This window comes from Anopheles gambiae, chromosome 2, assembly GCF_943734735.2.
Source record: "Anopheles gambiae chromosome 2, idAnoGambNW_F1_1, whole genome shotgun sequence".
NCBI lineage: Eukaryota > Metazoa > Arthropoda > Insecta > Diptera > Culicidae > Anopheles > Anopheles gambiae.
Window position 1 is genome coordinate 36,081,729 of NC_064601.1, and position 20,130 is coordinate 36,101,858.

The following is a 20,130-nucleotide window of genomic DNA, read 5'->3' on the forward strand; positions in this document are numbered from 1 at the left end:
GTGCAAGCGTTTCCATTATTGTCGGCACTGCTAGGAGCGAGAAAGCCTAAAAATATCACATATTTCCCCCCTTTTGAAAGTTTGCATAGGGGGACCTCAGCATCGGAGAGCATTTTGTATGCAAATTGTAAAATTTCATTACTCATTGTCACGTTTCGACAGGCAGGGCTGAACACGTGACAACCGACCTGTCGTAGGATGCATTGCGAAGGAAGCAGCAGAATTGCTGCGTTAGATTGATGAGGTGTGCTGCCGTATATATTGTCGTTTGTAACGTGCTGCCTGAATTGAATTCCGATGTAATATAGATGTCGACACAATGTAAATAGTTTGGTGTTGCTATTTGCTACTTTAACAGGTAAAGATGAGACGGAATGAAGGATGGTGAAAACGAGACACTTGATGCGCAGGATGGGATGATTTTGGTAGATGCGAATTTGAAAGCGAATTTAGGATGCATTAAGCGGATTTACTACGGGAATGGTGAGCCGATTGTCTGACGACAGGTAAATGGGTTTTTTTCCCACTGCGTGCTAAAGCGGGTAACACATCCATGAGCTGAGCAGTCCTTTTCTCTGACTTTCGAAACCCACATTTCAATCTTCGCTGGAGGGAACTACAGGGTAGAAGAAACCTTTTTTCTCTTGCAATTTTGAAAAGGGGATTAAGCTGTGTAAGACGCTTTCTTTTGGTGTTGGAAAGAAATGTCCTTTCGTGGGGATTTGCTCACAATGCTTTAGATATTTTAAATGCCTTTTCCTTGATAGTGTTAGAAATGTTATGTGGAATTCGCTCCTTATTTTGAAAATCTTAAATTTAACAACTTTTATTAATAATTAGTTAGTTTGGCCAGGTTACAGGACTGCACAAATAAATTGCAAAGATCTCCTTAAAAGTACGCCGAAATTAGCGGCCTCGAAACCCAATTGAAATGAGATAATTACCCCTTAAGAGACCCCAAACCTAACCCATACTGGTCCTGACACCAATAAAATGCATATTCTGGTTCAAGAGCTGCACATGACCTGATGCCTGCCCTGGATCTGATACTGAACCTATACTGGTGCTGAAATCGATCATGAACCCATAACGTTCCAGGTACCAATACTGGTCAAACCGATTCAAAAACTGATTATGAACTCATACAGGTCTTGGGACCAATCACTCAAACTGACTGACCAATCACTCAAACTGGCACTAACCATGAACCCATATCGGTTCTAGAATCAACCATGAACTCACACCTGTCGTGGAACCTATAATGAACCCATATCGGTCCTGGAACCAATCATGAACCCATATCGGTCCTGAGACCTGACATGAACCCTTACCTGCCGTAGAACTTATCATGAACCCATACCTGCCCTGGAGCCTACCATGAACCCATACTGGTTCTGGAACATATCATGAACCCATACCTGTCCAGGAACCAATCATGAATCCATATCGGTCCTAGAACCGAACAGGAACCCATCCTGGTCCTGGAATCGATTATCAACCCATATTCGGTCCTGCAACATATCATGAACCCATTACGCTCCTGGAACCGATCATGAACCCATATCGGTCCTGAGACCTGTCGCGAACTCTTACCTGCCCTGGAATATAGCATGAACCCATATCTGTCCTGGAGTCTATCATGTTCCCATACCTATCATGAACTCATACCGGGCCTGGAACCAATCATTAATACATACCGGTCCTGGAACTGATCCATATCCTGTAAATCCACATTTGACCTGGAACTGATACTGAACCCATTCCTATTCAGATACAGCTCTCTGTTTAAGTTATTTCCTCGATTTTCCAGTCCCTGGAACTGTTCCGGATTTTGGATTAGGAACGATAATTGAACCTGCACGGGACCTGGCACCGATACAATTCCCATTTTCAGTCTACAAACCATATCCGGTAGTAAATGTGCAGCATAGGAATAGTGTAGGTATTAGCGTAGGAAATAGTGTAAGAAATTTATTAGAATTTGTATAGTGATGGTCACCCAAGTGGTCTAGCAGTAGACGCGCAGGCTGCTGTTAAGACCAGACCATTACCATTCGATTTCGATCCATGTAGCCGTTGGATCTGTCCGATTGTTAAGTCGTGCCCGAACGATCCAACAGAAAGTCCGTCATGAGTTCAAGTCCCGTCTAGATCGACGCTATGAAATGCATAACTGTTGACTATACGGTTTATGGTAATAAATTAATTAAATCCACTGATATCCCGCCAAGCCCGTGAATCTTTTTCGGGGGTAATGATTTTATAATGTTTTGAAATATTTCTGTGTGTGATTTAATATTCTTAAATATTAAATATTTCCATGTGCCATGTGTTTCATGTATTTTTTATGGCATTCTAGTTTAACAGTGAAATAAAAGCTTTATAATTTAAATAATCCACTAAAAATCGTCAATCTACCATAGGCAGCACTTACTGTACGTTTGGCTTTTCCCAGTATCCTTCAACCGTAGAGTACATACGTACCGACCGCACACGTTTAGTTTTAGTACGAATACGGCTTTTATTTATTTTTATTTACAATCATGTTCGGAGTACGTTAAAACACATTCAAAAGATAATAGAATGACAAAAATGATAACACTGTTAAAACATCAACAACTAGGTAATTCGTTTGATTGTGGCTCGTTCAACGTGGATGGAAAAGTATTTGCATCCTGCCAACCAGTAGACCGTCGTTTGCTTGTATATCTGTATGTGTGTGAGTGTGAGTTCGAGCATTTCCTTCTCCTCCTCCTCCCCCTTACAGGTCTAGAATAAATCGTGCCAAACGGTTGGTGGGAGAGCAGAGGGCAGAGTCCTCCGCCGAGGAGATGGAGTAAGACGATGCCGACCCGACGATCGCGCCGGGTCCGATCTTACGGTCTCCGCCGGCCGGCCCGGAAGCTTCCCGGGCCCGGTGGTGGTGCGGAAGCCGCTGCTGATGTCGTCGGTGCTGATGATGGTGACGCCGCTGCAAGTGTACCCTCGGTGGCTGCTGTTGCTGCTGTTGCTGCTGTTGCTACTCAAACGACTGCTGCTGGCTCGGATCGCCGAGCGGTGACGAGGTGCTGGTCGTTGTGGACGGTGGTGCGGCCGGTGGTGCCATCGGTCGCACTGGGGCAGTCGTGCGCTGCACGCCCAGCGAGGAGGTAAAGTTCATCAGCGGTCCGATCAGTTCGATCGGCAGCGGGAACACGATCGTGGAGTTTTTCTCGCCCGCAATGCTGCTCAGGGTCTGCAGGTAGCGCAGCTGCAGCGCGGCCGGGCTTTCGCACATAATGTCGGACGCTTCCTTGAGGGCGCGAGACGATTTCATCTCACCCTCGGCCGCGATCACCTTGGCACGGGCTTCCCGGGCCGCCTCCGCCTCGGCCGCCATCGAGCGCTGCAGTGAGTCGGGCAGGGAAACGTCCTTACTGTGAGTGAAGAACAGAGAGAAAGAGCCAAAGATCGTACGTATTAGAATCATTTTTTTTGCGTGCAATTTACCACACATCCACACTTACATCTCAACACGCTCCACCTGTACGCCCCACGGATCGGTGGCCTCGTCCAGCGTCACCTGCATCGAGTGCGAGATCGCTTCCCGCTCCGTCAGCAGCTCGGACAGGTTGCGCGTACCGAGCACGTTGCGCAGCGTGGTGGCTGCCAGCAGGCGCGTCGAGTGGCTGTAGTTCGCGACCTGCACCACCGCGTTGAGCGGGTCGCGGATGCGATAGTACACGACGGCATCGACCGACACGGTGACGGAATCGCGCGTCAGCACCTCCTGCGGCGGCACATCGAACGACACGGTACGCAGGTCGACCTTGCAGTAGTTGTCGATGCAGGGCAGCACGAAGAACACGCCGGGCCCGCGGGCCCCACCGGACCGCAACCGGCCGAGCCGAAAGATGACCGCCCGCTCGTACTCCTGCACCACCTTGAAGCAGAGGAACAGCGAGATCGGGAGGGTCAGCACCATCAGCACGATCGAGCACACGGTCGCCAGCACTTCCACGCATCCTATCGAATCGGCTTCGGCTGTTTTGACGGGGGTGCAAAAAGGGGAGGGCGAAAAATGGAGGGGGGTTCAAAATTAGCATGTTTTTTGGAAATCCTTTACTAAACGTTATTTAAATTCAAACTTTCAAGCAAATAAAAACGGATAATTAAACCATGTGCACCAACCAACACCAACAGAATGCACTCGGTTCAGGAACGCCTTTCATCGTGGGTGTTGGAGTTTGGAATTGTTTTCCTCATTTCCCATCTACACCACATCGTCAAGCGCACCAGCTGAACGGGAAAATTAATCAAAAAGCCACGCTTTCCCCCCACCGAGTGAGACTAATTGTCATAGGGGAACAGAGCCCGCCTGCTGTGGTTTGCGATTGTTGCATCAGGTGTTGTTTGTCTGCACGAAGCGGCTCTTTGTGCTCTTTGCGGAATGAATGGCACACAGCCTGCTGCCACCTTCAAGGGCGTCGTCTTGGGATGCATGCAAACTGGATGCATCGTCTTTGTTTGCACCACTTGATGTGTGATGGAATTGCGAGCGGCCCAAAAGGGATGGAAAATTCAAATCGAAAGAACTGCTGCCAGTGTAAATGAAGGATATGTACGTTTGGTGTAGGACCGTGTGTAAGTGTAAGTCGTTTCATAATGGGGACGGGTTTCTTCAGTTAAATGATGAAGTGTGTTGAGTAACTTGTTTTGTTCAAGTGGAAACACTTTGCCTTTGCAGCAAACACTTCATTGAAAACTTAGCAAATCAAAACTATCTCCACTGTGTATCCATCCACCGTTCTTCCGCACAATACTCTCAATGATGACTCTTATCTATCTCTCCCGCTTAAACTTAAACTGACGCACAAACAGGCACACAAACCCATCCACAGCAACTTCATCAACCGAACCTAAACACACACAGGAGTGAAGGAACGCAACTTAACTTGCAGTATATTACCGCCGGACGTTTTCCAAACCACCTTCATTCACGCTCATTCGATCGCATTCGGGACCGCGGGAGGCTGCTGGTGATTGAATAATAAAGTGAGCTGCGTTTTTGCGCTGGTGTTTGCGTTATGATGATGATGCTCTCTTCACAGCCCGTGCCGATCGTGTGTGCGCGTGTGTTTTGATCGATGGCGCGCTTGGTTTGTGCATGAACGCCAGCAACGTCGTGGAGCACTGCCGCGACTGCTCGACGCACAGCGCAACACGAAACACTCCTACCAAGCAGACACCCAGCTCCAGCGTGGGTGGTTAGTGGATAGGCCAATTAGCACGAATCGTTTCGAAAAAGTGCAAAAGGCCGAGAGTGGGGTCTGGAGAGCTACTTTCCCTTGGTTGTACGTTTGGGAATGGTTTGTTTATGGTTTCGCCGACTAATGCGCCGCGGGAGGAGTGTTCGGTGTTTGGGGGGAGTTTTTGGTGGGCGGTTGGCCGTCGAGTTTAGCTTCCACTTCGCTCCAGTGGTCGTGTGCGTGAGAAGGAAGGTTTTTTTGAGGGGGCCTAATGCTTTACACGATGTACAACACTGACTAATTGGCCGTTGCGTGTAGTTCTCGTGTCTTGCGCGTACACGAACGGCTGTGGTCGAGAGTTTGGGTTAAAAACAACGGGTTAAGCGAAATATATCTTTATCCTACGAACACTTTGGTTTTACACGCAAGCGTGGAGCACATGCGGCCTATCTGCTTTTGACTATTCCACCACCACCTCTCTCACAGCTCTTTTTTTTAAACAGATTTATCTTAAATCGATCGTTATAAATTATCTTGTTTATGGTGCGCCCAATCTTTGCCCAAGTGGTTGATGCGCTTCACGCGGCGCTCTGTTCAATCTCGAGTACATCTCGAGAGGAAGTAAGCTTGGCCGCTTTTTGCGCCCGATTACGAAGCAGCCCCATAATTAATTGGTGAACCATCCGTATTGGAGCACCGACGTGTGAGAACCGTAATTGGATATTAATTAATCGCACACCGGAACACAAACCAGACACAAACACAGACACACACACACACACACACATCAAACCCCCCGGAGCATCAAACCGTGTGATTACTTGCTTATTTTGCAACGCGTTTTCATTCGAACTTTTCGCTGCTTCGACCTTTGCCGTGCCCAAAACTGCGGAACACAACGAGTCACTCCGAGTTTTTTTTTTTAAATCACTTAAGCTTGCGGTTCACGTTCAAATCACGAGTTTTTACGAGGAAAATCAAAGACAAAACGTAACGGCCCCGGGGCAGCACCCGGGCAGCACTGACACTTACGACGACCAGCAGCAGACTAACAACGCTCTCCACCTTTCGCGAGAGGATCATCACACTAGACGACCACGTCTGTTGGCAAGGGCGCACGAACGGGCAACCGAAAGCCGAGAAAAACGGCCGGCGCACGCCTGCTTGATCGTGCCGCACCAGGCGTCTCCATCTAGTTTCAGCAAAATGATGCGACAGTGTGTACGTTTTTTTTTCTTCTCTGTCCAACACACCCATTATACCTCAACAACAACAACAAAAGCCTACCCAACGATACGTACGAACGTCAACGTAGCACTCGCAGCCACCGGATTCGGTACTGAGACAGTCGGTGTCCATAGCGAATTGAACGGCGAAGCAAGAGGGTCACGATTTTCACGCTCCCGCTACGGTCGGGCGGCTGTCACGATGGCGTCCTCGTTCCATGGTGCGCGCAAACGGTCGGCGAGCATAATTTATTTCCCGACAATGTCTTCCTCCATCAAACACGCGCGTAAATGGCACTCGAGGGAGTAAGGGCGAAGAAGAAAAAAGCACGCACACACACACTAAGCACAAGGAAGTGTGATCGATGTTTGGTCGCGTGTTATACAAAAGTGACACTTTTCACACGGTCCCGAGACAGGCCAGAGAACGGTGGGCCACCCCTCTCGCTGGCAAGCGTGCGACCGGGCACAATGTAGTAGCAGCTCTAGCCGCAGCGTAGCACGCGTACCGCGTACACACCCACGATGGGCACCACCCGGTGTAGTAATTCGGATCGAACTGCTGCAAAACCGCACCGCAAACCAGCGGCAGCCAGAGATTCTCCATCCTTGCACGCCAAAAGAGGGGCAATGGATGAGTGCTCTTTCTTGGGAATGAGTTTAGATGTGTAAAGGGAGCATAAAAAAACACACCACCACCACTACGAACTTTTCTTTTTCAATCTGCCAATGTAAGATGGAAAGGAAAGGTGCGAAGGGGGCAAGTAATGATCTTCGACAGATAAAAAAAAACACGGAAAAGCTGCTCACACGAAATCGCACCGTGTTGTAAGGAGCGAAAGAGGGAAATGGATGGGAAACGGGAGGATCGGAACGACATCAAATTCGTTACGCGAGTGACCATGAGTGTAAATCGAGTTCGAACGTTGCGCGCTCGGTAAATCCTGACCGATCTTTCCCCCTCTTCTCGGAATTTAGATTTTGCTCGAATCGTACATAGATTCCCTGTCCGTGCCCTCTTTTTTTCTCTAGTAGCATTTTACATTTACAACCAAAACGATGCAAACGTACAGCGAATGTTCGGTTTGGGTTGTTTGACCCCTGGGTTTGTGGGGTGGTACCGTTTGGCACGGAATTTCGGTCGTACGCTTCCACAAAGTGACATCGCAATCTATCGTTGTCAGTGCAGGGCATTGAAGGATGTTGCCTTTCTTTGGGGTGGTAGATTATTTAGCAAACATTCAGAAAACATTGCATAGTATCTTTAAGCGTTTCTTTTATAATCGAATTATGATTGTGTTAATATTGATATAAGTTATTTCATTTCATTTCATCAACGTAGTTGAAGGATGGAAAATATACAATAAAATATAGTTGATACAGGTTTAATAAATAATAAAAAAATAGAATTTCTTTATTATGTGACATAGACAGTAAATGAGTTTATAGGTGACATGTATATAACGGCTATGCCACGTATTGTTAAATGCAATGTAATTTAGTTTTTGTTTATAGAAAAATAAAATTTTGTGTGAATTTAATCTTGTATAAGTGGTCGGGTGCAATTTTATTGTTTTGAAATTCTGTTTACGTCTTTTAATACTATCAGAGAGATATAAAACAATAAATTATGCACAACCAAAATTCTGAGATATGGAGAATATTTAAAATATTTTGTTGGAAATTGAATTGAATAAGCTTAATTTTTTATTTCATACATTTATTCAAATTGTATGCATTTCGTGAATTATTTCCAATGGTGAATTATTTCAACTAAACTAGATCAATTACCGATTCGAACTGGAGAATTAACTCTTAGGATTGGGAGTTAATTTAAATGAAGAAACAAATGAACTATGTGCACTGAAATAACAAGTGAATCAACAGTAGCAAATTGATTGGCGCAAAGGACACAACGGCTTTTCTCAACACTATACGGTTTTCGGCAACTCGTTTATCACAACCAGCACTTTAGTGATAATTTATCACATATGTGTTTTTATGTTATTTTGACGAATTTTAAGCTCATTGATTGATAGGGCTATTTATCAAATATGAAAACATGCCTCATTATTCGAAAAATGTTGTAAATTCGTAAAAAATGGCGAAATCCCACTCCAAAAATAATATATAAAGGATTCACTTCAAATACTAGGAACTAATAACTCTACTCTATGGACGAGTGACTGTGAAAAGAACACGACTTTTGCGATATTTATTGTATTTTTTCCTCTGAATTCTAATACATCCCGATTACTTCTAAACTGCAACTTAAACTATCACGTTTAAACTTACATATAACGTTAATAAGGTTGTTGAAGGTAAATTCGAAACAAATATTTATGCAGCATTTTAGTTTTGAAAAAAGAATTAAACATATTGAAATTTATAAAAAATAATAGTTAATAATAATAATAGTCAGATAGTCCAGTTTATGATGTAAAAATTAGGAAAATATAAGTTGTACCTATTAATTGTCGTTATTGTCAGGTTTAACGTGATTTTTTGGTTGTTTCCCAGAGAGTTTTTTGATAACTCCCGTTTTTACATTCATTCCACCATTCAATTATGAGACCAAAAACCTTTAAGAAACTTTGTAAATACAATTTTATATTGAAAAAATTAAAAAAAAGAAGAAATTGCATTTTTTTATTCAGGAGGGACGGCTTTGCCGTATTTCTTAAAAATTGCATTTAAATGTGTCGGAATGATTGGGTAAGAATTCGATTCTGTCACGAGTGGAAACCTGTGACAAAATATCGATATGCTTTAATTCCTAAAAAAAAACAGTTCGAGCTGTTTTTTTTAAACTCTCGTTGTTGTGAAAACACTTTATTGTAATCGCAGCTGTAATCTGTCTGTGATGATAGCAGAATACAATAGGCGCTGATTGATAAACACAGCTCTCAAATCTGTATCTGTATCGCATTGTCTTTGCTGACCAACGCATTAACCCTCTCCCCACTCTCTAATTTATCTTATCTTGAACCTGAACCCCTCTATTAAGCATCAAATTTGACGGGGTTATGTATGTGTAATCCCGCCCAATTTGTGCGCTGTGAAGCAACAATATTTAAGCGAATAACGCCGTAAAATTAGGGCGCCTTGAAGGCGCTAATCCACCCAAACAGTCCATTTATTTGTCAAACCGAAGCCGATTGTAGCAGAGCGTTTAAGAGCGAACAAACGCATCGTTATCGTACAAACTCGGTACATAAACAAACTGGCCTAGGCAGTAAAAATGAATCAGTTAAAACTCATTTCCCTTATCTGTCTGGCTAGCTTGACGGCACGGGATCTAAATCTCTGCCCGGGCGGCCGCCACATGCATGGCGTCTATTGACAGCAATCCATCTTGAGCCGCACAGAACGAGCAACATTCTTGAGCCATGTACTTGGCCACCACCACCGTGGGGGGGTGGGGTTTGCAAACGACATCATCCCTTCTTCCGCAGCCCACGTTTAGTCTGTGTGTTTCTTTTGATTTCACATTCCGCCCAAAAGCATTAATGATGTCCCTTGCTGTGTGTGTGTGTGAGGGTGGGAAAAACGTGCACAATAAAAAACCTCACAATGAGACCGCAACAACGTGTACCGCGCGCCGGAGACACTCGGTGATGTCGTATCCAATTTCCACAGCACTATTACTGATGAGTAGAAGCAGGGTGGAAAGAAAAAGACAAACTGTGACAAAAATGCTGCGTCGAGGGGCGGCGATTAATGGTAATAAAACTAAACGATCATCCTGTTCCGTGTGCATAAGACGATGAAGCTAGCAAATCGGATCTTAACAATTGGTAATGCTAGCAGCACATTAAAGAGCGAACTAGAAGAGCACTAAACGAATGAATTTTCCCCTTTAAATTTGATGACTTCAGTTCGGTTTAAGTATGGTGGCTTTTATTGGACAGGGGAATAAATCCACCGCGATGCAGTGTGATCTGTCTCAGTGTGCCTAATTTACAGTCTCCGTTCTCTTACAGTCGCCGTCCCTTAATTGATTGTAAACACATTCAAGCGACCAAGGGTTTGATTGAAAAACCTTCCCCATCTTTGAAGTTTGATTTTGTGTTACAAAGTTAAAGGGGCCATTTCGGAAGTTGTTTATTGATAAAGAACTTTACATCTCATCAGCGAGCGAGCACGGAAATGCCGCCCCGAAAACAAGCAGGAACATAAATGCAGCATCCTACACACTCTCATGTCACGTCTTAATCTCTGCTGATGTGACATTCTTAAACCAAGCTCACGACAGCACAGGAACACAAATACAGAAGAAATAGAAACTACGATCTATCGCTCTATTTCGCTTCCATTCTCTGGCTGATAAGCACAGTTTATTTGGCGAATTAAGTTCGAGCCAGTCGTTCGGCTTGGTTGGGTTTGTTTCCGGGGGTCCGTTTTTGGTGCTTTGTGTGCCGACCAGACAGGTCTTGGATTCTTTAGCCACTAGTGCGAATGTAGCCCATGTGAAAAACCCACGATCGTGATAAAAACCCGGCGACGACGACGACGACGATAGTCTGTCCACAGTCTGATGAGCTTCAGCACGGGCGGAGGTTTCTTTTTTTTTGTCGGTGGTTGGTTTTGCCGGGGTGTGAGTTTGGCCAAGATGCTACCCCGGAAGATTGCGCTTTGATGACAGCCTGGCGACCAAACCCGTCGTCGTCGTCTGGTGTATCTTTTCCTTTCAGCGACCGTGCAAAAGTGGACCAAACCAAAGCGAGAGAGTGAGAAACCGTTCTGGTTGGTTTGTGGAAATGTCAAAAAGTCAATTCGCTGCGCTGCGTGCAAAATGCAACAACATGATCATCGGCCGACGACTGTTCACGGATCGCGATCGGACAGGAAGGGACGGTGTTCCCCGGTGAAAGGGTGTTAATTATATTTATAAATCGTGGACTAAATGAGCCACTGTAAGTTGGTAGGGTGGGCGTACGGGAGTGTGAAGTCGATGGCATGTGTGCATTCCGACCCGTTCCAACGTTGTCCAAATATTGACGCGACGTGCGTTAAAGGTGCACCATCAGCCCCACCACGTCACTGTGGAAGGATTGGGTCGAGGTGATTTGATCTTTCCCAGATTAGTTAGCCTGGCTGGGGTGGGGTTTTGTTACATTGATCTCGACTGCCCGATACAAATGACAGGGAAGTGGCTTCGGTGAAGCAGTTAGGAATGTAATCGGAACCAAGCTAATCCCTGTCTTGAGCCGAAGATGTGTGTCATGAAGGGCGAGCTCGAGATTGGGTGAGATTAAGCGGGATTAGTTCGCAACACACGCATGGGAGCTTACTTTATTAATACAATGAAGCTATTTAGACCAGTCTGTGGGACACTCCGCCCTTCGACCCCATTAGCCGAGCATTTCTATGCCTATACCTTCCACTACACATGGTGCACACAAAAATTGTTTACTTTAAAACCCATTTCAAAGCCGCAAACAAATTCCATACGGCCACACTTTTTAGGCGAAATTGCACAAACAATCCATCAAACACCTATAGAGTTTCGACCTTCACGACGCGTTCGATTTAGGTAAGACAATAAATAATTTACTATCAATCAAACGTCGCGCCATCCACGCGGTTTGTTTAGATTTAGGCTTGGGAAAGGGTTTTTTTGGGACTTGCCCTGGGAAAGAAAATTGAGAAAGCAACAATAAACAACGAATCGAATCGAAAATCGATAAACAATGCATTCTCCATTCTCGATAGTGGCTGCAAAGCATACAACAGAAAAACTGCTCCCCTTCCCATGAATAAGATAATCGCTACCCTGTTGCTAGCGGGCGAAACTGATGCGAGCTGATTTCTTATTCCTTTTGCGAAGCGCTTACGGCGTTTTAAAACGAACCCCTCCTTCCCGTTCTCTCGCAGAACTACAGAAAGAATTTTCAAACCGGGATTAACGGAACGTGACCCGAAGCATAAACTGTCGAATGAACGGCGATCGTGTCAGCGGACGGCCGAGTGTGGGACGGTTCAAATCTGCTCGACCATCAAATCGCCATTTACGACGAGACGAAACACGTTGCGGCACAGCATCATTCCCGGGGCGGACCCCGGTCGGACAGATGTACATCATCGTCGAACGGTGTGTGCGTGCCGGGCCAGTTTGTGCCACGATCTCTCACGTTTGACACGTTTGCAAGTGATTGGAAAAGGCAATGTGAGGTTTTTTTTGTTTCAAACTGGACCGGCATGCGACGAATGATCCCTTCATTTCAACCCAAACGGCGTTCCCAATCAGGTGGCGTCGGCAACGTTTTGTCTTGTAGCAGGCGCTCTTTACTTTGAAGCAATGTTGCTTGCTTCCAATCATCGTTTCGGTGTGGAGCACACACCATTTTCACAGCTCACTTCGATCGTTTTCCTTTACCCGCATGGTCGGTCGGTTATGCGGTGAAAACTTTGTTCTCAGCAAATGGTTGCGCGAACGGTTGCGTATAGTCGGAGGGCCATGTCCCGCGTTTGACATGCCGTTTGGCCGATCGTGCTCAACAAGTGGTAGTACGCGGCTCGACGCACCCATCCCCACGCAAGCGCCACGACAGTGGGTCATTAAGCGAAGATGATAAATGAGCACACCGAGCAGAACGAGTGGGTCTGGTGCAGGCGATTTGGTTGGAAGTGGTGGCATTGGAGTTTGTATCGGGCGCCTTTGTGCCGTTATGGTGCGACACACACACATATGATGATGAACGAGCAGTGGGGTTAAAAAATATGAACTGAAAATTCATTCTTCCGGGTGAATCGCCCCCCCTCCCCTTTCTTGCCGGTGCCGATTTGTCACCCTGCTAATAACTTCTTCGCGTGGGAAAGCGCGCTTTCCGCTTATTACGTTTGGTTTGTTTGTGTTGGGCCCAAGTTTCTCATTCATTTAAGTGTTGCCCAGGGGGAGGGGAGGGAGAGGGAATTGTGTTCTCTATCACCGTATTCAATACATACATCGGTCGGCGGGAAAGGCTATTTGAATAAAGATTTATTAAGGTACCATTAGTCACCGGCAAGCAGTCGTAAAGGGTTAACCAGCAGGCAAAGAGAAAGAGGTTGTGCACTCCGAAGTGGAAGATGCTTCGTGGGGGGTGTCCCTAATGACCTTCCGGCGAGTGTGGCCTCGGTATCGTTGCGGTATCATTTTGGAAATAAAATAAATCCCATCTCGATACAGTAAGTGATGTGAAGAAAGTCGAAAGAAAAACAACGACAGCAAAACAGAAGTGAGTAAAAGGGGTTCTTCTCTTCCCCCTCCTCTACTTCCTTTCATCCTCTTTATGATCGTATCCCACACGCAGCACATTTTCCAAATTAGTTTCGAGCAAAGCCCATTAGCCTGCTGGCGGCCGTGCTGGTGAAAGCTTTTTGCGAGAGCGGCCGATGGGACAGTGCGTGTGGTGCGTCGTTTGGAATATTGTTTCAATCCGGAGCACGGCCGAAATGATACAGCACATATCTTGGGAATCCTTTTTTATTTGAGCTGCGCTTCGTTGATGCTGGACAATCACACACACACACACACATACACCCATCAGTGGATGAGTGGCGCGATTTCACGTAATGGAATGTGACTGCGCGCGTATGGGAAGTAACGGAACGGGGCGCCGGATTTGTTGAGATTTTGTCCGAGTGCGGAAAATAAATTGCCCATTTCGCCCTCCCCGCCATCGGGGCCTAACGTTCGCTCGCGTACGCGGGCGTAAGGGTAACAGATGCTCGACTCGGAATCGCTTCCGTTCCGCCGTTCCGTCGTCAGGAACTGACGGTGTGGATTGTACGGATGAGCGACCGCTCCTTTCATTCCTCCTCCTAAATGGGGCTTTCTACATGGTAGAGGGATTACTTTTTCCCTTTTTTTTCGGGGAAAAGCTTGTACTATTTTCTTTGCTAAGTTCACCCATTGATGGCTTGCATTGCTGTACTGTGACGTTTCAACGAGCGTCTGACAACGTGCGTCGTTTTAACACACACGCATGCACGGATGAGTGTAATCATCGAATGGCGGAAATATGCAAATGGACTCCACCCGCCTTGCCTAAAGCCGATGATTAATGCCCTTTTGGCTTCAGTTTGACCGTGGTTGGATGGTTCGGCATGGGATAGATTTGTACCATTTGGGCCGCTGAGCAATGGGCTGAAATTCGCGGGCGGCCCAAACGCACACATGATGCACCACACACGCGCGCAGAATCATAAAAAGATGACGAGACTCGTCTAGTCGTCTTACACATTTATTGCCATTACGTAAGGCACTTGTCCCTTCGTTGGGCTGGTATGGTAAAGTACGTGTAATTCTTCCTGCTACTACTTAGGCGAAGATTTCGTGGAAACATTTCATCGTAAACGAGCCGTACGCGTAATGGGTTGATATGTGCAATGTGTGTATGAATGTGTATCATCTTGTCAGAATAAACAATTTGCTTCATCACCGATGTGTATAGCGAATGGGCACAAACGAGCTGGACCGCACCAATACACACATCATTGCACTGTCAAGCATCACGCGTTGCTGGTGCCGATGATTCATCGGTGAGTTATTTTTCAGAGCGTGCAGTAAACAATGATGGACGAACATGTTAATGAATAACATGTAAATGATATTTTATGTCACATAATTAAACAATATAGCAACAATGCATTGGCAGAATCTCTTTTTCAAAAGGTGAATTGCATTGTGCATTTTGATCAACAGATTGCAATACGCATTTTTGGAATTCTGTAAGACGTGATTTGTGGAATTTTGCAATTTTGTCAGCAGAGGCTCGATTATTACGATAAAAATGCTACATAAAAAATATCACATATGGGGACGCCTAGTACCGCGTACTTCAATGAATGTAAACATGCAAAACAAACGACTGTAATTGTTGAAATGTTATTTAAAAAAACACCTCTAATCAATGCGTACTTAAAGTGTACGAAGTGTTTAGTCTCATTAATCATGGTAAATCATGCTACAACACGCGTGGTGACACTCACTCACCAGATCATGCGCTCAGCGTTTGTGTTCCATTATCAAATTTAATGAATAAATAACCATCATGTGATGAGGTCAATTTCTTGGAAGTTGTGAAATCTTTGCATTCAAGTTATTGCGCTAGTATCATATTTTAGTTTGCAACTGTTTAAATGTTTTTGTTTGTTAATTATTTATGAAATTCCCTAAGAAGGAATGTGCTAGATTCGTCATAACACTCAATTCTTTAAAAAAGGTAGGGTAGCCGATACGATTCTGTGGTCTTATTCGACCCCTGCCAATGTGTGGTCCCATGTAGAATGCCAATGCATAGTTCTGCATGTAGAAGAGCAATGAAAGCTTCAAATACGGCCGACTATTAGATCGCACTTGATCTGTTTTCAATGCTAATAATTAATAATTACACCACCATCCAAGAGCTTCAGGCTATGATATTTAGAAAAAACTACAAAAAAGAACCATTCTCTAAGCGCCCATTTCCTCACTGTTATTTTCAAATCTTAAAGGTCAAGGATGAAAGGGCGCACTTTGAATAATTCGCAAACTTCGTAAAACGTAATTGCTTGTTTAAGTAATGCAACACACTCCTCAAATCTCTATCTCGAAAACACAATTGAAATGGCTTTTTAACATCAATCAATCATACTGCCGAACCGATCTAACCGACAGGAAATGGAATAATATTTAATGTCAGATGGGAAATGTTTTCTCCCATTTGCTTATACACTGCGTGCCTGTGGTTTGGCGAAGGGTTTGCCAGTGTAAATAGTTTATTTAATCTTCCAGCCAAACTGCAGCCGGCCAAAAGGGTTGGCACACTGGGGAATGATTTATATTTCATCCCTCTCTCTCGCTCTCTCGCTCACTCTGTTTCGATTGCAATGCCCTTACACAGCGTGCTGAATAGTAAACAGTATTTCGATGACGGATGGCTTCAATGGAGTAATTATATTTTGATGACCTATCAAACAGGCAGCGGAAACTAGTTTGATTGCTGGTGCAACTATTAGGACGGTTTATGTTTTAATGTAAACACTTGGCGCAAATGCCCTGCTGCTGAAGTAATAACGTCAGGCTTTTGGTGCTTGAGGTTTACATTGCACAATATGCAGCAGCGGCTGTGGTAACAGATAGCAAGCCTTTTGCTACGTGTCGTTTGCTATCTGTTTTTGGTGTTAATTTGTGAAGCAATCGACACGAAAACATCTCTTATCTAAAATACATGTCCAATCGACGTTTTGGATCGATATTTTGTCATTCTAATCTACATTCCCACTGGAAAAGAATGCACATTTATCAGTTATTGCTCGCCTTACCACTGGTACGTCGTTTATCATCGTTTATGATAACGGCAGCTGATGATGTCGAGGGCGTCGGTTCCATCAGTGCAGCGGTCATTGCATCAGCTTAAACCACTTCAACGCACTGTTTGTCTCAATCGCAAGCAAAACAAACTACGATCGCACGCACACACCACCACCAGCTAATCGAGTCGTGTGGGTGGCACTACACACGGCCAACGCGAACGGTTGTAAACAGTGCGTCGAGACGAACGCGCCACAAAACGATCCGGTTCGTTGGAACCGCTAACGAGTACTGACTTCACCGGTATGACCGGTTCCCGTCTAATCGAACTCATTCAAATGACAACATCGTCCGGTCCCCTTTTCCCCTTGGTCCGGCGTGGTGGCCAAACCCGTAGTCGGTTACGTTCACAAACACATACTCCCTGCTGTTTAGTCTCTCGAGAAGGTGAGATAAGACCTGCCGGTGGTTGCTATTGCCGGGGCGTTACTACGGCAACGGGTGGTAAGCACAGTGTGTGATTACGCGTGCGTTACACACGCAAAGAGTTGCGTTGGTGTGTGCGTTATGCGCGTTTGAAATTAGGGGGGTTTAAAATCCGTTTAATCTACTTGCTTAATCCAGCGGGTAAATGTATTTACAAATTTCGCCAACCATAATCCATGCACGAGTAAATATGTTCAACTGTGTTGCGAATGGTGGTATAATAGGCGTTTCCGCTTGAAGATGACAAAAAAACAAAGAAAAAACGAAAAAGAAACAAGCGACGCAGCTAGATTAAGATGGTGAACCTATCTTTTGGACGAAAGGGATGAAACGCAGGCACACATCGCCGCTTTCACTGTCATGCCGGATCGTAAAACAATCAGATCGAAAATCCCTATTTATAGTGAAGCGAGGGAATGTGGGATGAGATTTTTGTTGTTGCTTCCATTTTTTGTTTTCACTATCCGGTTGGTCTTTGGCGGGGCCGTAAATATTGTACCCTCCCTGTACATAATTAATTACGGCATGCGATACAACATGCGTGTGATGGAATTTTTCGGCTGCTTGCGTGTTGATTCATTTGTATTGCGGCAATGATGGCTTTATGGCCCAGGGACAAAACGTTGCATTGTCGTGGGTTTGGTAATGGTTAAAAAAAAGATAATAAATGCTTTAAACATATTTTTTTTGATGTTACAAAAGTATGAAATTGTGCTTTGGCTGTTCAGGAGGAAATAAAAAATATTATTTAGAGTAAATTTGAAACACCATACAATACCCCAAATAAAAGGAACGCACCGAAAGAAAGTTTGGCTCCATAAAGTAAACTCCACTTTAAATGATTCCATTTTATACATTGTGTACATTGCCGGTTACTCTATTGAGGTTTCGACAATGTTGTAGTTGTTTACGCTTTACTTAGCCATGTGTAAACATTTCTTGCTGTGAAAATATGTACACAGAACCCGAATAATAATTAATGTTAAATAATAATATATCGCGAAAATAATTAACCAACATAATAGTAAATTAACTAAACAAAGCGGAAATACATTGCTCTGCTAAAAGGCACGATTGACACCAATACATGCAAGCGTAAATAAGCAAAGATAGGGCGTGTGTGTGTGTGCTTTCCTAGAATACAGATAAATTGCAGGTGCTGGTGCAGCAAAATCCCCGTTTTCTATTGTTTGAATGGATGGTTGTTTGATGAATCACTTGGCTCAGTCTACTCTACCACTCTGCAGCCAGTGAATCAACCGTTACGGCGTGACACAACATCAGCGCCAAGCGTTTACAGCGCGTGCAGCGTGTGGTGCTATCAGCCTAAGCAAGTGCTTTCCCGATTTTTTTGTTTGCTCCAACGTCTGATAGTGCAAGCAGTGTAAGTGGTAAACAACCATGCGTTTCGCCTCCACATACACACAACAAATACAAACACACGCACACACAAACACTAACCACCGACACTTACCGTAATACTGTGGCCGAGGGTAGGGTTGCTTGCGAGACGCTTCGGAAGTACTCTGCGGAGAGTGCATCGGAGCTGCGAACGGTTCGTGTGCTGCATTAGTATCAGCGTATTACGTTACATTCAATGGGAAGTTTTTTTTTGTACGGGGTGGCAGCCACGGCAGCATGGGTAAATGGGCGAAACAATTGATATTGCTTTTTGCTAAGCATGGTTACCAGCGCAAGCTGCACACGCGGCAGCAGGCAGCCATTAGCCAGTTAACGGGAAAGCCAAATGCACCTCCAAGGGGAGAAAGAGTAGCTGCAATCGAAGCACCACCAGGTAGTGGAGCAGCTTTAAGTGATTAAAAACTGTACACACTTCCCGGGGGACGAAGCGGAAGCAGATTAATGAAATCAACTTAAGCAAAAGTGGCAGTTTTCGATGCACTTTATTGCAATTGATTACGTACCAAGCGTGTCAAATGAAGAGCATGTTGAATCGTAACAAAAATGTATAAATTTTCTTCATCCTTGATGCCATTCAACGCCAAATTGTTGACAACAGGACGGACAATCTAATTTAACAAAACTTTCCTCTACAATGGGAATAAATCACCGGTACGAAGAGGGAAAGTTTGACCCATTTGTCTTCACTTTGTTTGAGGGGACAGTTTGAGGGGACACAGACAGTCAGGGACAGTTTTTAATCGTGCCAGCATCACATCTCATTCTACTGTTTCTTGTGCGCTTAGTAAGAGATATTCAAATCTTTGATAACCGTCAAACGCACCCGAAAATAGCGTTCACGAAAGTGCAATCACTAAGGTAAAGAGGTGTGTGACGTGTGTGAATGTGTGTGTGTGAGAGTGGTGCAAAAAAAGAAGAAGACAGAGAGTACCCAAACGGCGAACCAAAATCCGGCAGAAGATTATTTATAAAACCATACCCCGACGCAAAGAAGAATGCTGCTCGCGTAAACATAAACGCATCGCGGGCGGTGCGAGCGACCCCGAAGGGGTGGAACTAATCTGCCTCCGACCGAGAGCCGATCGGAAGGGGGGGAAGGGAGCCGGCACTCTTCGGATTCATGCCTGTCCGTGCTAAACAGAGTTCGGGTGGATTTTTTGTATTCTTCTTCCCCGAAACTTCGGTACGCGGCAGGAAACGGGGGCCGCACGGGGGGGGGGGGGGGGTTGGTGTATGAAGTAAACAATGGTGATCCTCATCGAAGAGAGCGATGATGATGATGCGTGCGTGCGTGCGTACGGGTGAAAGATATACACGCGCTCTGTGCGGGCGGGGGAAAATTAACAGCAATACAAATTGGGAACAGGTTGCCATTTTTCCGAGCTCGTGTCGGGGACACGCGTAGGGGGGAAGTGACGGCCGGTTGCATTGGCCTTTCCGTCGATTGTTGTAATAATTCACACCGAATCACACCTCCATTGTAAAGGCT

At 45.2% G+C, this 20,130-nt stretch overlaps 1 protein-coding gene across 8 annotated transcripts in view; it reads right to left on the minus strand.

The window, feature by feature from the left end:
• Nucleotides 1-2,496: 2,496 nt before the first annotated feature.
• The window catches only part of LOC1275027 (band 7 protein AGAP004871-like), a 37,402-nt gene continuing 19,768 nt past the window's right edge, over nt 2,497-20,130 (minus strand). For 2 of the 8 annotated variants that reach the window (XM_003436405.2, XM_003436406.2), the window contains exons 2-3: nt 3,507-4,023; nt 2,497-3,416 (exon numbers count right to left, since the gene is read on the minus strand). In XM_003436405.2, coding sequence (XP_003436453.1) covers nt 3,020-3,416; nt 3,507-4,023 — 914 coding nt within the window. In that variant the 3' untranslated portion in view covers nt 2,497-3,019. Of the gene's footprint in view, nt 3,417-3,506; nt 4,024-4,933; nt 5,016-6,049; nt 6,313-6,529; nt 7,003-16,744; nt 17,222-18,693; nt 18,766-20,130 lie in introns of those variants that run through there. The other 6 variants (XM_061649130.1, XM_061649129.1, XM_061649126.1 and 3 more) reach the window with 6 other exon arrangements.